General features: G+C 43.6%; 1 protein-coding gene across 1 annotated transcript in view; it reads left to right on the forward strand.

The window, feature by feature from the left end:
* Nucleotides 1-1,748: 1,748 nt before the first annotated feature.
* NUFIP2 (nuclear FMR1 interacting protein 2) overlaps nucleotides 1,749-16,962 on the forward strand; it is a 31,705-nt gene continuing 16,491 nt past the window's right edge. The window contains exons 1-2 of the mRNA XM_066363619.1: nucleotides 1,749-2,189; nucleotides 8,138-9,862. Coding sequence (XP_066219716.1) covers nucleotides 1,871-2,189; nucleotides 8,138-9,862 — 2,044 coding nt within the window. The 5' untranslated portion in view covers nucleotides 1,749-1,870. The remainder of the gene's footprint in view (nucleotides 2,190-8,137; nucleotides 9,863-16,962) is intronic.

The following is a 16,962-nucleotide window of genomic DNA, read 5'->3' on the forward strand; positions in this document are numbered from 1 at the left end:
TGAATGAATGGATAAACAAAACATACATGTAATGGAATTTTTTTTTAAAGGTTTTTTATTTTTTTATTTTTATTTATTCATTTTAGAGAAGGGGGAGGGGGGGAGGAGCAGGAAGCATCAACTCCCATATGTGCCTTGACTGGGCAAGCCCAGGGTTTTGAACCGGCGACCTCAGCGTTCCAGGTCGACGCTTTATCCACTGCGCCACCACAGGTCAAAGCTGTAATGGAATATTATTCAGCCTTAAACAGAAAGAAAATTCTGATATAACATAGATGAACCTTGAAGACATTATGCTAAGTGAATTAAGTCAGACACAGAAGGACAAATATTGCGTGATTCTATATGTATGAGGTATCACAGAGACAGAAAAGAGAATAGAGGATATCAGGGGGGTGGGGGAGGAGGGCAAGGGGAGTTATTGTTTAATGGGTATAGAGTTCCAGTTTGATGAGAAACTTCTGGAGATGAACAGTGGTGATGGTTGCACAACAATGTAAATGTACTTAACTGCTACAGAACAGTATACCTAAAAGTGGTTAAAATGGTAAATTTTATCATATGTATTTTTCATAATTTAAATACTATTATACACACATACATATTCAGTTTAAGAAATAATTTTAAAGCAAATATATACATGGGTGGGCAAAACTAGTTAATAATAATAAATACAGTAGCAAATAATACAAGAATAAACTGTTTCAATCATATTCACAACTGTAAACCTACTTTTGCCCACCCCTGTGTAATTATCTCCCAGGTCAAAAAATAAAATATTATCAGAGGTTGTTTCTGTGCTCCTCCCCACCATAATCCTTTACTTCCTTACTGAGTGAGTGATCACTATTTCGACTTTAACATTTGCTTTTAAAAATCAGGCTGAAATAATGCAGGCTAAGTTACAGCAAAATTACAAAACGCGACAGTATTAAATGCAAATCGTTTTTTCAAAACGTAACTTTTAAAGTGCTCTTTTCCTTCTTCTTTGGCTCTTGAAACACTTCATATTCTAAAACCTAACCTGGTTCCACAGTTAACCTCACCTGCACAGAAAAAAACAAACAAAAAACCCCCCACACAACTAATTCTGTGTGGATTGTAGATTTTCATTCCTCCCGCTCTCTATTGCCTCCAACTACTACAAAGAAACAGTGATTCAAACCCTTTGTGCTCTTTTAGAAAATTACACAGATACCCCATTGTGCTACTTTATAATCCCTTCGTGGAAAGGAAGAGATTAGCATATGAATACAAAGCAAAATTAATCCAGAATACAAAATGATCTACTGATTGCGACGCTCTCGTAATCTTAAAAATGTATTTATTTCTCTTTTTGTATTGCCCTTTTAGTGGTCTCAGGGTTAAGGGAACTAAGCTTCCCCTCCGGTTACCCGGAAAAGGATTTGTTTTTTAAAGCAGATTCTAGGAGGTGCAAAACCAATAGATGGCTTGCAGAGCCAGTGGAATCGCCTGTGGAATCTGCTAAATTCGACTTGAGCTTGCTTGCCAGCGAGGAGTGTAGAAAGTGCTGTTTGCAGATTGAGCGGTGAAGGAGAGAAAGCGACAGAAGAGAGAGCCATAGTGCTGACGTTGAAGGCCCAGCCCTGTGAGGTTGCACAGGGTAAGTAGCGTTGGCCAGGCGGCTTCGGCGAAGGGGAAGGAAAGAGGCTTTGGGCTACGGGCGGGGCCTGCGGCGCAGCGTGGCTCCTGATTGTTGGAGCGCGGCTGCCAATCTCGCAAAATCGCTCGGTTAACCAGTGCGCTGGCGAGACGCGCTCAGATATACTGAGTGAGCCCGGGGAAGCAGTCTCAGATCCTGACGGTGCAGCAGCCCGCAGCCTCAGCTAGGGAGTCCCAGCCGCTTTCAATGGAGGAGAAGCCCGGCCAGCCACAGCCTCAGCACCATCACAGCCACCATCATCCGCACCATCACCCTCAGCAGCAGCAGCAGCAGCAGCAGCAGCAGCCGCAGCAACAACAGCAGCAGCAGCAGCCGCAGCAGCAGCCGCCGCACCACCACCACCATTATTATTTCTACAACCATAGCCACAGCCACCATCACCACCATCATCACCAATACCTGCAGCATGGAGTCGAGGGCAGCCCCAAGGCCCAGCCAAAGCCGCTGAAACATGAGCAGAAACACGCCCTCCAGCAGCACCAGGAAACGCCGAAGAAAAAAACAGGTCTGTGAGGGAGGACGAGTGGGGGAAGGGGAATGGAGGTAGGGGATAGAGGAGATGGGGGTGGGGCTGGACCTGGAGAGCGCGGCCCCGGTGGGGGTGGGGGTGTCCGTCTGTCTGTGCTGCGGCTCTGAGGGAACCCCCTTTCATTCTCTCAGCTCGGGCTAGGCCGCGGGGTTTGCAGCGCCTTCTTCCCCTCAACGCGGGAGAGGCCCAACTAGGCCAGCGTGACCTTCCCGGCCCCCGCCCGGGCTGGAGGGAGACCCGCAGGGTTGGCTTCGGAAGTCCGGGCCGCCTTATTCCTTTCCCTTGAACCTTCCTGTGGCCCTGGGAAGACCTGAATTTGGGAACTGTGAGTTGGGGCGAACGTAGCACCCCCAAACCCTTCGGGGTGTAACTCAGGAAGGCCTAGCGAATCCCGACGCCGGTGGTGTCGCGAGACCCTATTGCAGGCGGCAAGGAGAGGGTAGGTGGGCAGAGTTGAGGAAGTGCCCTCCCGCGCCCTCCACCCCAAGCCCACCTGTGGCCTTGGGGTTCCCCGGCTCGGGGCGGGGGGACGGCTGGGACTCCACCTCTCGGGTCGCATCCCACCTCCAGACGCCCCCTGTGGGCAGCGGACCCCGCAGTCAGACCCTGCGGCTCCTCCCGCTGCCGGCGCCTAGGGCCCGCTCCCCCCCAGAGCCGGCGCGGCTGGAATGTTCTCTCCTCCTCGCGGGGCCGCTTCCTGTCCGCCATGTTGGAAGCCGATTCCTGTCACCGACTCCGGCCCACTGAGGAGCGGGGGGGAAGGGTGTCGAGAGGCACCCGGCGCGGCGGAGCCGGTGTCTCGGGATCGCCACCCGCGGTCGCTTTGCCCTTTGTAGTGCGGGGGCGCTGCTGCCCCCGGCCCGCCGCCGCCCCTCCCCCCGCCGCCGCCGGCCGGGTTGTGTAACCCGGTGGCGACCGCGCGGCCCCGGGCGGGTCCCTGGGGTGAGGGGTGGGGGAGGGAAACGGCCACGAGGGGAGCGGCCTGTGCCGGGGCCCGCGCGCCGGCCGCCGCGTTTCCCGCTCTCGGGTGCGGCGTGAGGCGCAGGCGGTCGGGGCCGGTAGCCCAGGGCGAAGGAGGTCGCGGGCGGCGGCCGCGGCGCTCCGCGGGCCGGAGGACTGGGGGTGAGGGGTATAGATTTTGCGTAGAGGCGGTGCCTGAAGGCCGGGTGGGGTACCCAGCGGGATCCCGGCTCCCGGGTCACGAGTTTTTCTGCCACAGAAACCTCCTCTCCTGCCAGGTTCGCTCACGACTCCGCCTCTCAGGCTTTCACTTGGGCCCTTTCCTTCTAGCATCTCATTTTTACAAGAATAGCTTGTTGTGTATCGTTCCCCCACTCCCATCCCCACCCCATTTACCTCCTGGGCTTGGCTAGTGTTTTTGAGAGAAAGAATTGAAAAATGTTTGATTGGATGGGGGAGAGGGCAAGTTTTCTTGACCCCTGTTTTTTGTCCTTAAGGGTGAACCGAGATGGCTCATCCGTGAGGTAGATTCGCTACCATTTTGCCTCGGATGAGGCTTTTTTCCACGTAGAAAGGGAAGGTGTTTTCCCATTTTCAAGTCTATATTGATCACAAAACTTTTGCTTTTAACAAATGTTAAATTGAAGGTAAAAGTCATTTTAGAAAATATTTGAGAAGAGATTAATTTAAAAGTTTATGACCACACAGATTTTTTTTTTTAAGGTTCTTAATATACATTGAAGAGAAATGAAAAGAATGGTAAGAAAATGAATGTTAAACCCAGCATGTCACATGGATACATGCAGCTTTTGAGAGCAGGAAAAAAACTGCTTTTCCTTTGCAAACTTAATGTGACTTGAAGACTGAAATTGAAATGTCACTTTGCATTTTGGGCGGTGGTAGGGGACTGATGGTGTAAGGTAGAAATGAGCATATACATGTGTTTAATCTTAAGGATTTGAAACAATTTAAAAACTACAACACTGGTCTTTTTCATGTTATGGTCTTTTCCAACTTAAAGATGAGAAAATCTTACTATATTATGGTTGCTTGGACTCTCTGGTCATGTTATGGAACAGTATTTTGTCAGTCAGATATTAATATACTCTTGAAGGACTCTACATATAGAAGCAGCCTTAACCATTCAAAGTGGCATCCTTCAAGTCATTATGTCTCATTACAAGAGGGGATAAAGAAGGAAAGCTGGGATGAGCAGTTTTTCATGAGTGCCGTTTCACAGTACTGTTGTTTCAACATGCATAATGCTAATTTACTAAGAAAACTTAGGAGGATTTTTGAAATGTATCTGCAATTATGTTGAGGGGGGCTTTTATGAGTAGAGACCTATAAAGAGGAAGATTTTTATTATCCAGGAGAGGGCGCAAGAGAGGGCCAAATGTGCTCGATATCAGTTTCTAATCCAAAATCTAGATTTATCAGGACTCAAGTTTTGCCTAGTCTGTTTGAAGTAGGGTTAGATGCTTTACTATAACAACCCTAAATAATAAAAGTACTAGGAGGAGGGGGGGGAGTGTTTCTCAGTAATTTTGATGTTTACATTTTTCTTAAAATACCTAAATTTTAAAAAGAAAGTGTCTTGAGCAGACTTTTTGCATACCAACAAGGTTAGTATGGAAAAATTTTGTATAGTTAAATGAGAAACTTTTTGTCATTAAAACTGGAGGTAGAAACATAGTAGCTGAGTTGTTTTTTAACTGGTGATTTCTGATATCAGAGCCACTAAATATTAGTAATCTTAAAAAAATTATTCTAGTTCTTAAAAGTCTTGGCTTTGGTCCAACATAGTTTAGACAATGATATATTTTTTTGATGTTTAAGACTGCTTTTAGATCTGGGAAGTTACGACTAATGGGCCCAAGGTTACAAGCCTTTGGTAGCATGTTAAGGGCTATATGTGTAGTTCTTCTCTTTGATCTAGAGTTGTACATGGGTAAACTTACATCTGTTAAAAATGTTGAGAGCCTCTATATTAGGACTTTCTGCTTTTCTAAAGAAAAATAAAAGAACACTTTAGAAAAACTTTAAGCAGTGATCTTTGTACTGTTTCATAGTTAGAATATGTCTACCAAGTTTGACCTGATTGGCCAAGACAGCTTTTTCAGCAGCCAAAAAATAAAATACAACTTTACAGAAGTTAAGAACTTTGAGCCCTGGCCGGTTGGCTCAGCGGTAGAGCGTCGGCCTAGCGTGCGGAGGACCCGGGTTCGATTCCCGGCCAGGGCACACAGGAGAAGCGCCCATTTGCTTCTCCACCCCTCCGCCGCGCTTTCCTCTCTGTCTCTCTCTTCCCCTCCCGCAGCCAAGGCTCCATTGGAGCAAAGATGGCCCGGGTGCTGGGGATGGCTCCTTGGCCTCTGCCCCAGGCGCTACAGTGGCTCTGGTCGCAACATGGCGACACCCAGGATGAGCAGAGCATCGCCCCCTGGTGGGCAGAGCGTCCCCCCATGGTGGGCGTACCGGGTGGACCCCGGTCCCCGGTCTGACTGTCTCTCCCTGTTTCCAGCTTTGGAAAAATGGAAAAAAATAAATAAATAAATAACTTTGACAGATTATATTCTCATGGTACAAGTTTTGTGCCACTCTTAGGAAATATCTTGAGTTATTTCCTGAAAGTTTTTTTTTTTAATGTTCTCACCTTTTGCTCTAATGTAGAACAAGTGACTTAAAAAGAAGCCCTGTTGTAAATCTCCCCAGACTGTTCTATTTCACATCAAGGTATTTTAAAACAATGCTTCCCAAACTTTAAAAAAAATCTTAATATTTCTTATTCTCTCAAAATATGCAAAGAGCTTTTAATGTGGGTTATAGCTATTGATTTTTACTATATTGGAAACTAAAACAAAATTTCAAAACAAGACTACAAGCTCATGTGCCTTTTAATCTTCACAGATGAAAAGTCCAGTAGAATGAACAAAAGGGACAAAGGCAGATTGCTTGGTTTTCCTGTCTGAGTCCCACCCCTAGCCCCCTGAATATGTTTGTATATCCTTCTGTTGTATATCTATTTCTAATGGCCTCAAGATATTTTGGGAACTTTTCATAGAAAGGTATATAACTAATATCACTATTTTACTAGTAAGGAAATGGGAAAGGTTGTTGACTCAGTTGAGTCACCTATAGTAATAAATTGTTTATGGCAATTGAAGGTCTTAAGTTAAACTTGAATACCATAATACTTTTTAAATTAGTTACTTTTCTTTGAGTTGTTGTTTATTAATAGATATCTTCTAATTTAGAAATTAAATTTAATGTGGTGACATTGATCCATAGGAACACATAGATTTTAGGTATACATTTCCATAGCATGTGAGTTACTCATTGCGTTGTGTGTCCATCACCCATAGTCTTTCCATCACCATATATTTGGTCCCCTTTACCCCCTCCCTCTGGTAACCACTTCACTTTTGTCTGATTTTAGGTATAAATTTTCATAGCATGTGAATTATTCGTTGTATTGTGTGCCCACACCCATAGTCTTTCTATCACCATATATTTGGACCCCTTTACCCCCTCCCTCTGGTAACCACATAACTTTTGTCTATGTCCATGAATCTTAGTTTTATATCCTACCTATGTGTAAAGTCATATAGTTCTTAGCTTTTTCTAACTTATTTTGCTTAGCATAATATTCTCAAGGTCCATCCACATTGTCACTAATGGCAATAATTTCATCATTTCTTATGGCTGAGTAGTATTCCATTGTATATATGTACCATATTTTCTTTATCCAATCCTCTATTGAAGGACACTTTGGTTGTTTTCCATGTCTTGGCCACTGTGAATACTGTGATGAGCAAGGGGGGGTGCATATGTCTTTGTGTACAAGTGTTTTTTAGTTTTTTGGGTAGATACCCAGTAGAGGGATTGCTGGGTCATATACTAACTCTATTCTTAGGCACTATGACACAGTGATAGGAAACCATGTTCCAGACAGACTGGAGTTCATACTTCCAGTTCTTCCACTTTGTGATTTGGGCAAGTTACTTATTAATTTCTCCAAAGTCTGTATATCCGAATGTAAAATGAAGAAAGTATCTTTTAAGAGTTAGAGACATTGGTGTGTGTGTTTTGGTTTTATACTAAAAGTATGATCTGATGTCTGGGATATGTCAAGATGAATTTAATTTTTTTGGAAAAAGTTCACAGGCATTAGATTTTTGTTTGACAAAATGTGATAGAAACTGCTTATGGTCACCACCAGTCATTTATTGTTTCATAGAAGGGGAGTCTTTAATTTCCCTGTAATACTTAGAATTATTGTACCAGTATAACGATTTTGCCCAAAGGGTAGCTCTGCACTTAACTGTGAAGGAAATTTTTTTTTTTTTTGATAGGGAGAGGGAGAGATGGGGACAGACAGACAGGAAGGGAGAGGGATGAGAAGCATCAATTCTTTGTTGCAGCATTTTAGTTGTTCATTGATTGCTTTCTCATATGTGCCTTGGCCGAGAGGCTACAGCAGAGCAAGTGACCTTTGGTCTCAAGCTAGCAACCATGGGGTCATGTCTATGATCCCACATTCAAGCCGGATGAGCCTGTGCTCAAGCTGGCAAAACCTGGGTCCTCCACGTCTCAGTCCGACGCTCTATCACTGTGCCACTCACTGCCTGGTCAAGCAGGAATTTTTTTTTTTATAACAGTCTTGTGAGAATGATGGGGAGGTTGATTGTGCCAGATAAGAGCTATTATGGCATACTCCTTAAGAAGTCATGATCTTTCTGAACTTGGAATTTGGTTTGAGTCTCTACTTAGTCCTGTCTCTTGCTTAGTCAACTTCCTAATTTGTAAAAAGGGGTTGACAAGTGTCTTCAGAGATCTATGAAATAATAACAGAAAACTAAAGCTTGTAGCATAGTGTCTAGCAGACAGTAAAGAAACATTCTTTAAATGTTAAGTACCTCTGTAATTTGCATATTATAATAAAACTTATTTTTCCTCCCTAGGTTATGGTGAACTAAATGGTAATGCTGGAGAAAGAGACATACCTTTAAAGAACTTGGGTTCCGATGAAGCTACCATCCCTATTTCCAGGGTCCTCAATGGCAACCAACAAGTTGTAGACACTAATCTGAAACAGACTGTAAAGTCCAGCACCTTTGGAAAAGCAGGAATTAAAACAAGGAATTTCATTCAGAAAAACAGTATGGACAAAAAGAATGGAAAGTCTTATGAAAATAAATCTGGAGAGAACCAGTCTTTAGATAAGAGTGATACTATAGCAATTCCAAATGGTGTTGTAACAACTACTTCTGGCTATATTACTAATGGTTATATGGGCAAAGGAGCAGATAATGATGGTAGTGGATCTGAGAGCGGATATACCACTCCTAAAAAAAGGAAAGCTAGGCGCAATAGTGCCAAGGGTTGTGAAAACCTTAATTTAGTGCAGGACAAAATAATGCAACAAGAGACCAGTGTCCCAATCTTAAAGCAGGGACTTGAAACTTTCAAGCCTGACTATAGTGAACAAAAGGGAAATCGAGTGGATGGTTCAAAGCCCATTTGGAAGTATGAAACTGGGCCTGGAGGAACAAGTCGAGGAAAACCTGCTGTGGGTGATATGCTGCGGAAAAGCTCTGATATCAAACCTGGCGTGAGCAGCAAAAAGTTTGATGACAGACCCAAAGGAAAGCATGCTTCTGCTGTTGCCTCCAAAGAGGACTCGTGGACCCTATTTAAACCACCCCCAGTTTTTCCAGTGGACAATAGCAGTGCTAAAATAGTTCCTAAAATAAGTTATGCAAGCAAAGTTAAGGAAAACCTCAACAAAACTGTACAGAACTCTTCTGTGTCACCATCTTCATCTTCATCCTCTTCGTCTTCTACTGGGGAAACTCAGACCCAGTCTTCAAGTCGGTTATCCCAGGTCCCTATGTCAGCGCTGAAATCTGTTACTTCGGCCAGCTTTTCTAATGGGCCTGTTTTAGCAGGGACTGATGGAAGTGTATTTCCTCCAGGGGGTCAGCCACTGCTAACTACTGCTGCTAATACTGTAACACCTATCTCTTCCGGGACTGATTCAGTTCTCCAGGACAAGAGTCTGACTTCAGCAGCTGTTGAACAAATTAAGTCTAGCCTTTTTATCTACCCTTCAAATATGCAAACTGTGCTGTTGAGCACAGCACAAGTGGATCTACCTTCTCAGACAGATCAGCAAAACCTGGGGGATATCTTCCAGAATCAGTGGGGTTTATCATTTATAAATGAGCCCAGTGCTGGCCCTGAAACTATTATTGGGAAGTCATCAGATCATAAAGTGATGGAGGTGTCATTTCAAGGGGAATATCCTGCCACTTTGGTTTCACAGGGTGCTGAAATAATCCCCTCAGGAACTGAGCATCCTGTGTTTCCCAAGGCTTATGAGCTGGAAAAACGGACTAGTCCTCAAGTTCTGGGTAACATTCTGAAATCTGGGACTACTAGTGAGAGTGGAGCCTTATCCTTGGAACCCAGTCATATAGGTGACCTGCAAAAAGCAGACACCAGTAGTCAAGGTGCTTTAGTGTTTCTCTCAAAGGACTACGAGATAGAAAATCAAAATCCTCTGGCGTCTCCTACGAACACTTTGTTAGGCTCCGCCAAAGAACAGAGATACCAGAGAGGCCTAGAAAGGAATGATAGCTGGGGTTCTTTTGACCTGAGGGCTGCTATTGTATATCACACTAAAGGTAACTCATTTGTTCCTATACAAAGATTGTTATTAGTCAATTAATTATGCATTTATTAGTTGTATTAAGTGAATTTTGGAAATTACTATGAGATTCTCTAAGAATTTTGTAACTTAGTTGCGAATAATATGGATAAGCAGCTGATAAGCGAATTCAGGGTCTTTGGAAATATGGTTAAAGTTTAGAAGGAATGTTCAATTTTCTTTGTGGTTTTTTATTTTTTTTATTTTTCTGAAGCTGGAAACGGGGAGAGACAGTCAGACAGACTCCCGCATGCGCCCGACCGGGATCCACCCGGCACGCCCACCAGGGGCGACGCTCTGCCCCTCCGGTGCGTCGCTCTGCTGCGACCAGAGCCACTCTAGCTCCTGGGGCAGAGGCCAAGGAGCCATCCCCAGCGCCCGGGCCATCTTTGCTCCAATGGAGCCTTGGCTGCAGGAGGGGAAGAGAGAGACAGAGAGGAAGGGGGAGGTGGAGAAGCAAATAAGCGCTTCTCCTATGTGCCCTGGCCGGGAATCGAACCCGGGTCCCCCGCACGCCAGGCCAACGCTCTACCGCTGAGCCAACCAGCCAGGGCCCAATTTTCTAGCTTGAAAGAATGTATATAGATAAGTATAATTGACCTGCCTGGTTCAAAGAAGAAAGAGGTGTGTCTAAAGGGATGTTATATTTTTACTTGAACACTCTTAAAAGTTCTTTTAAAATTATTCTGTAAACAGATGTTCCTTCTCATTTGCTTTTTACATCATATACTTCTTTATTAGATCACTGAATAGTTCTAATTTGCTTAAAATGAGTAGGAATAACGAATGCCAGAGAGTAATTAGAAAATAATTTAGACAAAGGACAATAATAAGCACAATTACCATTATAGGGACAAGGCTCTACATTTCAGAGTCAAAAAGCCCATGTTAAAAAGGAACCGGATAAATCTTTCAAGTTCTATGATAAATAACTTTTACAACGTGGTTTGTTTGTGTCTTAAAGAAAATTTTGCTGTGTGACACGAATGGATTTATTTAGCAAATAATGGGGTTTAATGAAGTTTAAAACCTCAGTATTTTTACTTTTTTTTTTTTTACAGAGACAGAGTCAGAGAGAGGGGTACACAGGGACAGACAGACAGGAACAGAGAGATGAGAAGCATCAATCACCAGTCTCTTGTTGTGCATTGCGACACCTTAGCTGCTCATTGATTGCTTTCTCATATGTGCCTTGACCGCGGGCCTTCAGCAGACCAAGTAACCCCTTGCTCGAGCCAGCAACTTTGGGTCCAAGCTGGTGAGCTTTTGCTCAAACCAGATGAGCTCGCGCTCAAGCAGGAGACCTTGGGGTTTCGAACCTGGGTCCTTGGCATCCCAGTCTGACGCTCTATCCACTGTGCCACCACCTGGTCAGGCCAAACCTCAGTGGTTTTAATAGTGGTTTTTAGTCTTCCACCTTCATCCCTCACTCCCCCTAACAAATGCATGCATGCACATACCTAATACATGCATATCCCATTAAAAATTCCTTTTTAAAAAGTTGATTTATTGCCTGACCTGTGGTGGCGCAGTGGATAAAGCATTGACCTGGAAATGCTGAGGTCGCCGGTTCGAAACCCTGGGCTTGCCTGGTCAAGGCACATATGGGAGTTGATGCTTCCAGCTCCTCCCCCTTCTCTCTCTCTGTCTCTCTCTCCTCTCTAAAAATTAAAAAAAAAAAAAAAAGTTGATTTATTTTCCACTTACGTTGACACAGTGTTAGTTTCACACACATTTCCATTCTTAACAGTGACTCTTTTAGACAGTCACTAGCCAACTGCAGGTAGAGGCAGTGTATTATATAAGGATCCAGAAATTACCATATACTCTGTAGAAGAATCTGTCTCAGATTAATAAAGTTATGTGACTTTTAAGCAAATTACCTAGTGTGCATACCTTTCCTTATCTGCAAACTGGAAGACATTTAGTGAAATAAAGATACCTTTTTTCTGTTTTTACTCCCCTTTTTTTTTTTCATTTTTCTGAAGCTGGAAATGGGGAGGCAGTCAGACAGACTCCCGCATGCGCCCGACTGGGATACACCCGGCATGCCCACCAGGGGGCGATGCCCTGCCCCTCTGGGGCGTTGCTCTGTTGTGTCCAGAGCCATTCTAGCGCCTGAGGCAGAGGCCACAGAGCCATCCCCAGCGCCTGGGCCATCTTTGCTCCAATGGAGCCTCGCTGCGGGAGGGGAAGAGAGAGACAGAGAGGACGGAGAGGGGGAGGGGTGGAGAAGCAAATGGGCCCCTCTCCTGTGTGCCCTGGCCGGGAATCGAACCTGGGACTCCTGCACGCCAGGCCGACGCTCTACCGCTGAGCCAACCGGCCAGGGCTTTACTCCCTTTTTTTAAAGGGAGTAAGAATTGCCTTATAGTTTAGAAGTAGAAATCTTGACAGATAAAATTATGTCTTCATTTTTCTCCAGCACTGCTCTTGAAAAGTAAATATAAGTTAATCAGGAGCTGTATGTTTTTAGGAAAGTTAGGGCAAAAAACAAATGCTTAGTTTCTTCAGACATGATTAATTATAAATTAAATTCTGGCAGGGGAAGTTGGGTGTTTCTGATGATAACTTTCTGTGCTGTCTGCCTTTTCAAGACCACTAGTTAGAAAATCTATCAAAGTATTTTGTACTGGTGGTCATTGTATGAGCCTGAGAGAATATCTGGTTTTGTTTTGTCCCACAACTTGTAAAAAATTCTGGGATAAGTTGTTCCATTAGGTGGTTGATTGGTGATTTCGTTTGATTTTTTTATTATGGAGAGCTGCAGCCTTTTCAAATGGGAATATTAACTCTTATTTATTTCTAGGTATTCTGTATGCCTTTTCCTGATAGATAGGCTAACTAAATACGAAGTCAATTTAAATTAAATGGTCCTACATGATTGCCGATATATTTAGTTTGGTTGTGTTACTGAAAGATTTGCAAGTGTCCTTTTGAAAACGTTTTGTATTTGGAAAATATTGAGATTAAATTGGTATAGATTTTTCCCCCTAGCTGATAAGCAATATACTGTTCAATTAGGTTGCAAAGTGGTAGGTTCTTTAAATTCCTGCCAATTATAGATTGGTTCATTAGGTCACTAATTTCTCTCTCTCTCTTTTTTTTTTTTACAGAGACAGAGTCAGAGAGAGGGATAGATAGGGACAGACAGACAGGAACAGAGAGATGAGAAGCATCAGTCATCAGTTTTTCATTGCGACACCTTAGTTCATTGATTACTTTTTCATATGTGCCTTGACTGTGGGCCTTCAGACTGAGTAACCCCTTGCTCGAGCCAGTGACCTTGGGTCCAAGCTGGTGAGCTTTTTGCTCAAACCAGATGAGCCTGCGCTCAAGCTGGCGACCTCAGGGTCTCAAACCTGGGTCCTCTGCATCCCAGTCCGACGCTCTATCCACTGCACCACCACCTGGTCAGGCCTCTCTTTTTCTTTGAGTTTGTTTTGAATCACAACTTTTTGAAGATCTGAAGATCTTTTTCATAAGTGAAGGCTTGCCCTTTTTTATTTTTATGTTTTCTTAAACCCTAAAAGAGGAAGTAATCTTGTGGGCTTTTTGGAGTATCTACAAGAGATCCTGTATTATTTTCTTGGTCCTTTAATGTAGAATTCACATGTTAAAAAGTAATCTCTTACTAAGTGAGTTAAATTGGATGTAGAATTGGAAGTTCTATGTAAACCTTCTAAGTTCAAAAATAAGTCCTTCCACAACTTTATTTGGAAGTAGTAGGTAGGAGGGTGTGCTATGTCAGTTCAGTAGGAATGGTGCTTGTTTTATTTAAAAAACTTTTTCCATTGATTTGTTGGGGGCAGTGGGAGAGATGCATCAGCTCGGTTGATGGCCCACTTAGTTGCTTTGTTTAGTTGTGCACTCATTAGTTGCATCTGGTACATGATCTTGGCATACTGGTAGGGTGCTATATCCACTGAGCCACCATGCCAGGGCTGGAATAGTGCATGTTTTAGATCAGTGTTTTTCAATCACTGTTCTGACTGAAATTTCGTGCCAGTCCGTGAAAGAGTTAACCACTCTGATGTTGCATGAAGATTACAGACCCAATGATCTTAGTCGAATTTGCTTGTACTCAGGGTGATTTCTGCTTTAGTGGCCCCTGAAATATTTCAGTTTTCACCGATCCCCAAGTGTAAAAAGGTTGAAAACCACTGTTTTAGATTATACACCTAATGATTATAGACTCTATAATAATTTTTATGCAACATCAGCATGGTTAACTCTTTCGTGGACTGGCAGTTGAAAAACACTGGTCTAAGTCATTTGAAGCCAACTCTGTTGAAATACGATAGATTTTTGTGTGCATTGTGTTTGGTCAGTGTTAATTTAAACAGAGTTGATTTATCTTGCCTGGCTAATATTGCACTGAAGGATATCGAGCATTTAAAATGCTGACATTTTAGAATATTCATTAAAAAATAATTTGATATGGTAAATTTTACCCAGCATATAGAGATTCAGGGAAAATGTATAGAATTTTTAATCCTTGATGGTTGGGGTCAGTCAACATGAGGTTATCCAGTATAAAATATCATTGAAGTAGCCCTTGCCAGTTGGCTCAGCGGTAGAGCGTCGGCCTGGCGTGCGGGAGTCCGAGGTTCGATTCCCGGCCAGGGCACACAGGAGAGGCGCCCATCTGCTTCTCCACCCCTCCCCCTCTCCTTCCTCTCTCTCTCTCTCTTCCGCTCCCGCAGCCAAGGCTCCATTGGAGCAAAGATGGCCCGGGCACTGAGGACGGCTCAGTGGCCTCTGCCTCAGGTGCTAGAATGGCTCTGGATGCAACAGAGCGACGCCCCAGAGGGGCAGAGCATCGCCCCTGGTGGGCATGCCGGGTGGATCCCGGTCGGGCGCATGCGAGAGTCTGTCTGACTGCCTCCCCATTTCCAGCTTCGGAAAAATGAAAAAAATATCATTGAGGTAACTAGGCTATTTCATGAAATTTAAACAATTTGTTGCTCTGTTCAAGGTAGCAGGATATTGGTATAAGTGATGTGATTCAGTAGATCTGGGTTGGGCACTGGAGTAAAAATTTAATTTACTAGATGGTTCTAATTACCAGCTAGGATTGGGAACTCTGGATCTAGAGAACTTAACCTCAGTTTTTTTTCTTTTCTGTCAGTTTTTTGTACTACTATAGAGTTGTGCAATAATTTGTGTATGTGTGTTCCCTTTCTCTAATGATATACCTACTGTAGGCAAAGTACTTTGCTTAGTTTTGGAAGATTTTGACAGGGTCTGCTAAGTAGAAGAGAAAACAATGACAAGTTTATAAGGTGAGATTTTAAGTAATTAGATTTCAGTGGAGGAAGAGAGAATTTATTGTCTCTTTTCATGGGGGGAACAGCCTTTAAAACTGGATATTGATAGATAGGGGACATTTTTGACTTGTGGAAATGCAGAGAGAAAGATAAAGAATACAAAAGTTGGACAGTCATGAGTGAATCTGAATATTGGAAGGAACTCATTCACTTTGGATGTGCTGAGGGGGCTGTAAAAGAAGGAAAGCAAGTTGTTGCCAGATGGAGGTTTTTCATTTCAAAGACTTTATTCACTTTAGAAGAGGAGAGAGAGAGAGAGAAGGGGGAGGAGCAGGAAGCCTCAACTCCCATATGAGCCTTCACCAGGCAAGCTCAGGGTTTTGAACCAGTGACCTCAGCATTCTAGGTCGATGCTTTATCCACTGTGCCACCACAGGCCAGGCATAATGAATATTTATTTTGAAAAAGGTTTTTAGGTTGGATAAGGGCATGAGGGAACTGAAATATTTTGCAGCTATGGGATTTGTTAATAAACAAGATATGAGGAGACAAGTTATGGTTGATGGGGACTATGTATACAGTTAGACGTTTGTTCACAGAAAGATCTGAAGATTAAATTTTCTTCTTTTTTTTCCTATTTTTCTGAAGCTGGAAATGGGGAGGCAGTCAGACAGACTCCCGCATGCGCCCAACCGGGATCCACCCGGCACACCCACCAGGGGGCGATGCTCTGCCCATCCGGGGTGTTGCTCTGTTGTGACCAGAGCCACTCTAGCACCTGAGGCAGAGGCCATGGAGCCATCCCCAGCACCCGGGCCATCTTTTGCTCCAGTGGAGTCTCTTGGCTGTGGGAGGGGAAGAGAGAGACAGAGAGGAAGGAGAGGGGGAGGGGTGGAGAAGCAGATTGGCGCCTCTCCTGTGTGCCCTGGCCGGGAATCGAACCCGGGACTCCTGCACGCCAGGCTGACGCTCTCTAACACTGAGCCAACTGGCCAGGGACTTTTGCATTTTATAGCAATTGCTTCATGATTTCCTTATAGCTGTCTAATACTCTTATTAGAAAATATATCTAATATGCTTAATATTAAAGATTATATATCCTGACCAGGCAGTGGCACAGTGAATAGAGTGTCAGCCTTGGAATTCTTGAGGACCCAGGTTCGAAACCCTGAGGTCTGAGGATTGAACATGGGGTCATAGAAATCATCCCATGGTTGCGGCTTGAGCAAGGGGTCACTGGTGCACCTGGAGCCCTTGGGTCAAGGTGCATATGAATAAACAATGAACAACTAAGGTGCTGATGCTTCTCATTTCTCTCCCGTCCTGTCCTCCTTTGCTTATATTAATATTAAAGATTATTAATATTTTAATAGTAATCTTAATACTTTCCTACCTGCAGTTTTGACTTTGGTTTCAGCTCTGGTTAAATTTCCTAAATTTGGGGGTGGGTCTTTTAGAATGCGTGTAACAAATAATTCTTACAATGGTATAAGATCTTTTTTTCTCTCAATGAATTGATATTTTAGCATTTTTACTGGGTGCTGATTTCTCATTAAGTCTGCTTTATGAGTGCAATAATGAATTTACTTTGGTCTTAGTCTGAAAGGTAGCTTATTAGAAATTTGTAGAAGCTAAGATTTAACCCCCAGATTTCATTAGCTTAAGTTCTGAGGGTGAGGGAAGTAACCACCAATGCTATAAAAACAAATGATCTTATTGCCATTGTAGTAGCAGTTTCATTTCAAGCAACTTGAATTTGATACTTAATCTTTTAAAAGCACACTGTATTAGAGTACATACAGCAGTA

Source organism: Saccopteryx leptura, chromosome 2 (genome assembly GCF_036850995.1).
Source record: "Saccopteryx leptura isolate mSacLep1 chromosome 2, mSacLep1_pri_phased_curated, whole genome shotgun sequence".
Lineage (NCBI taxonomy): Eukaryota > Metazoa > Chordata > Mammalia > Chiroptera > Emballonuridae > Saccopteryx > Saccopteryx leptura.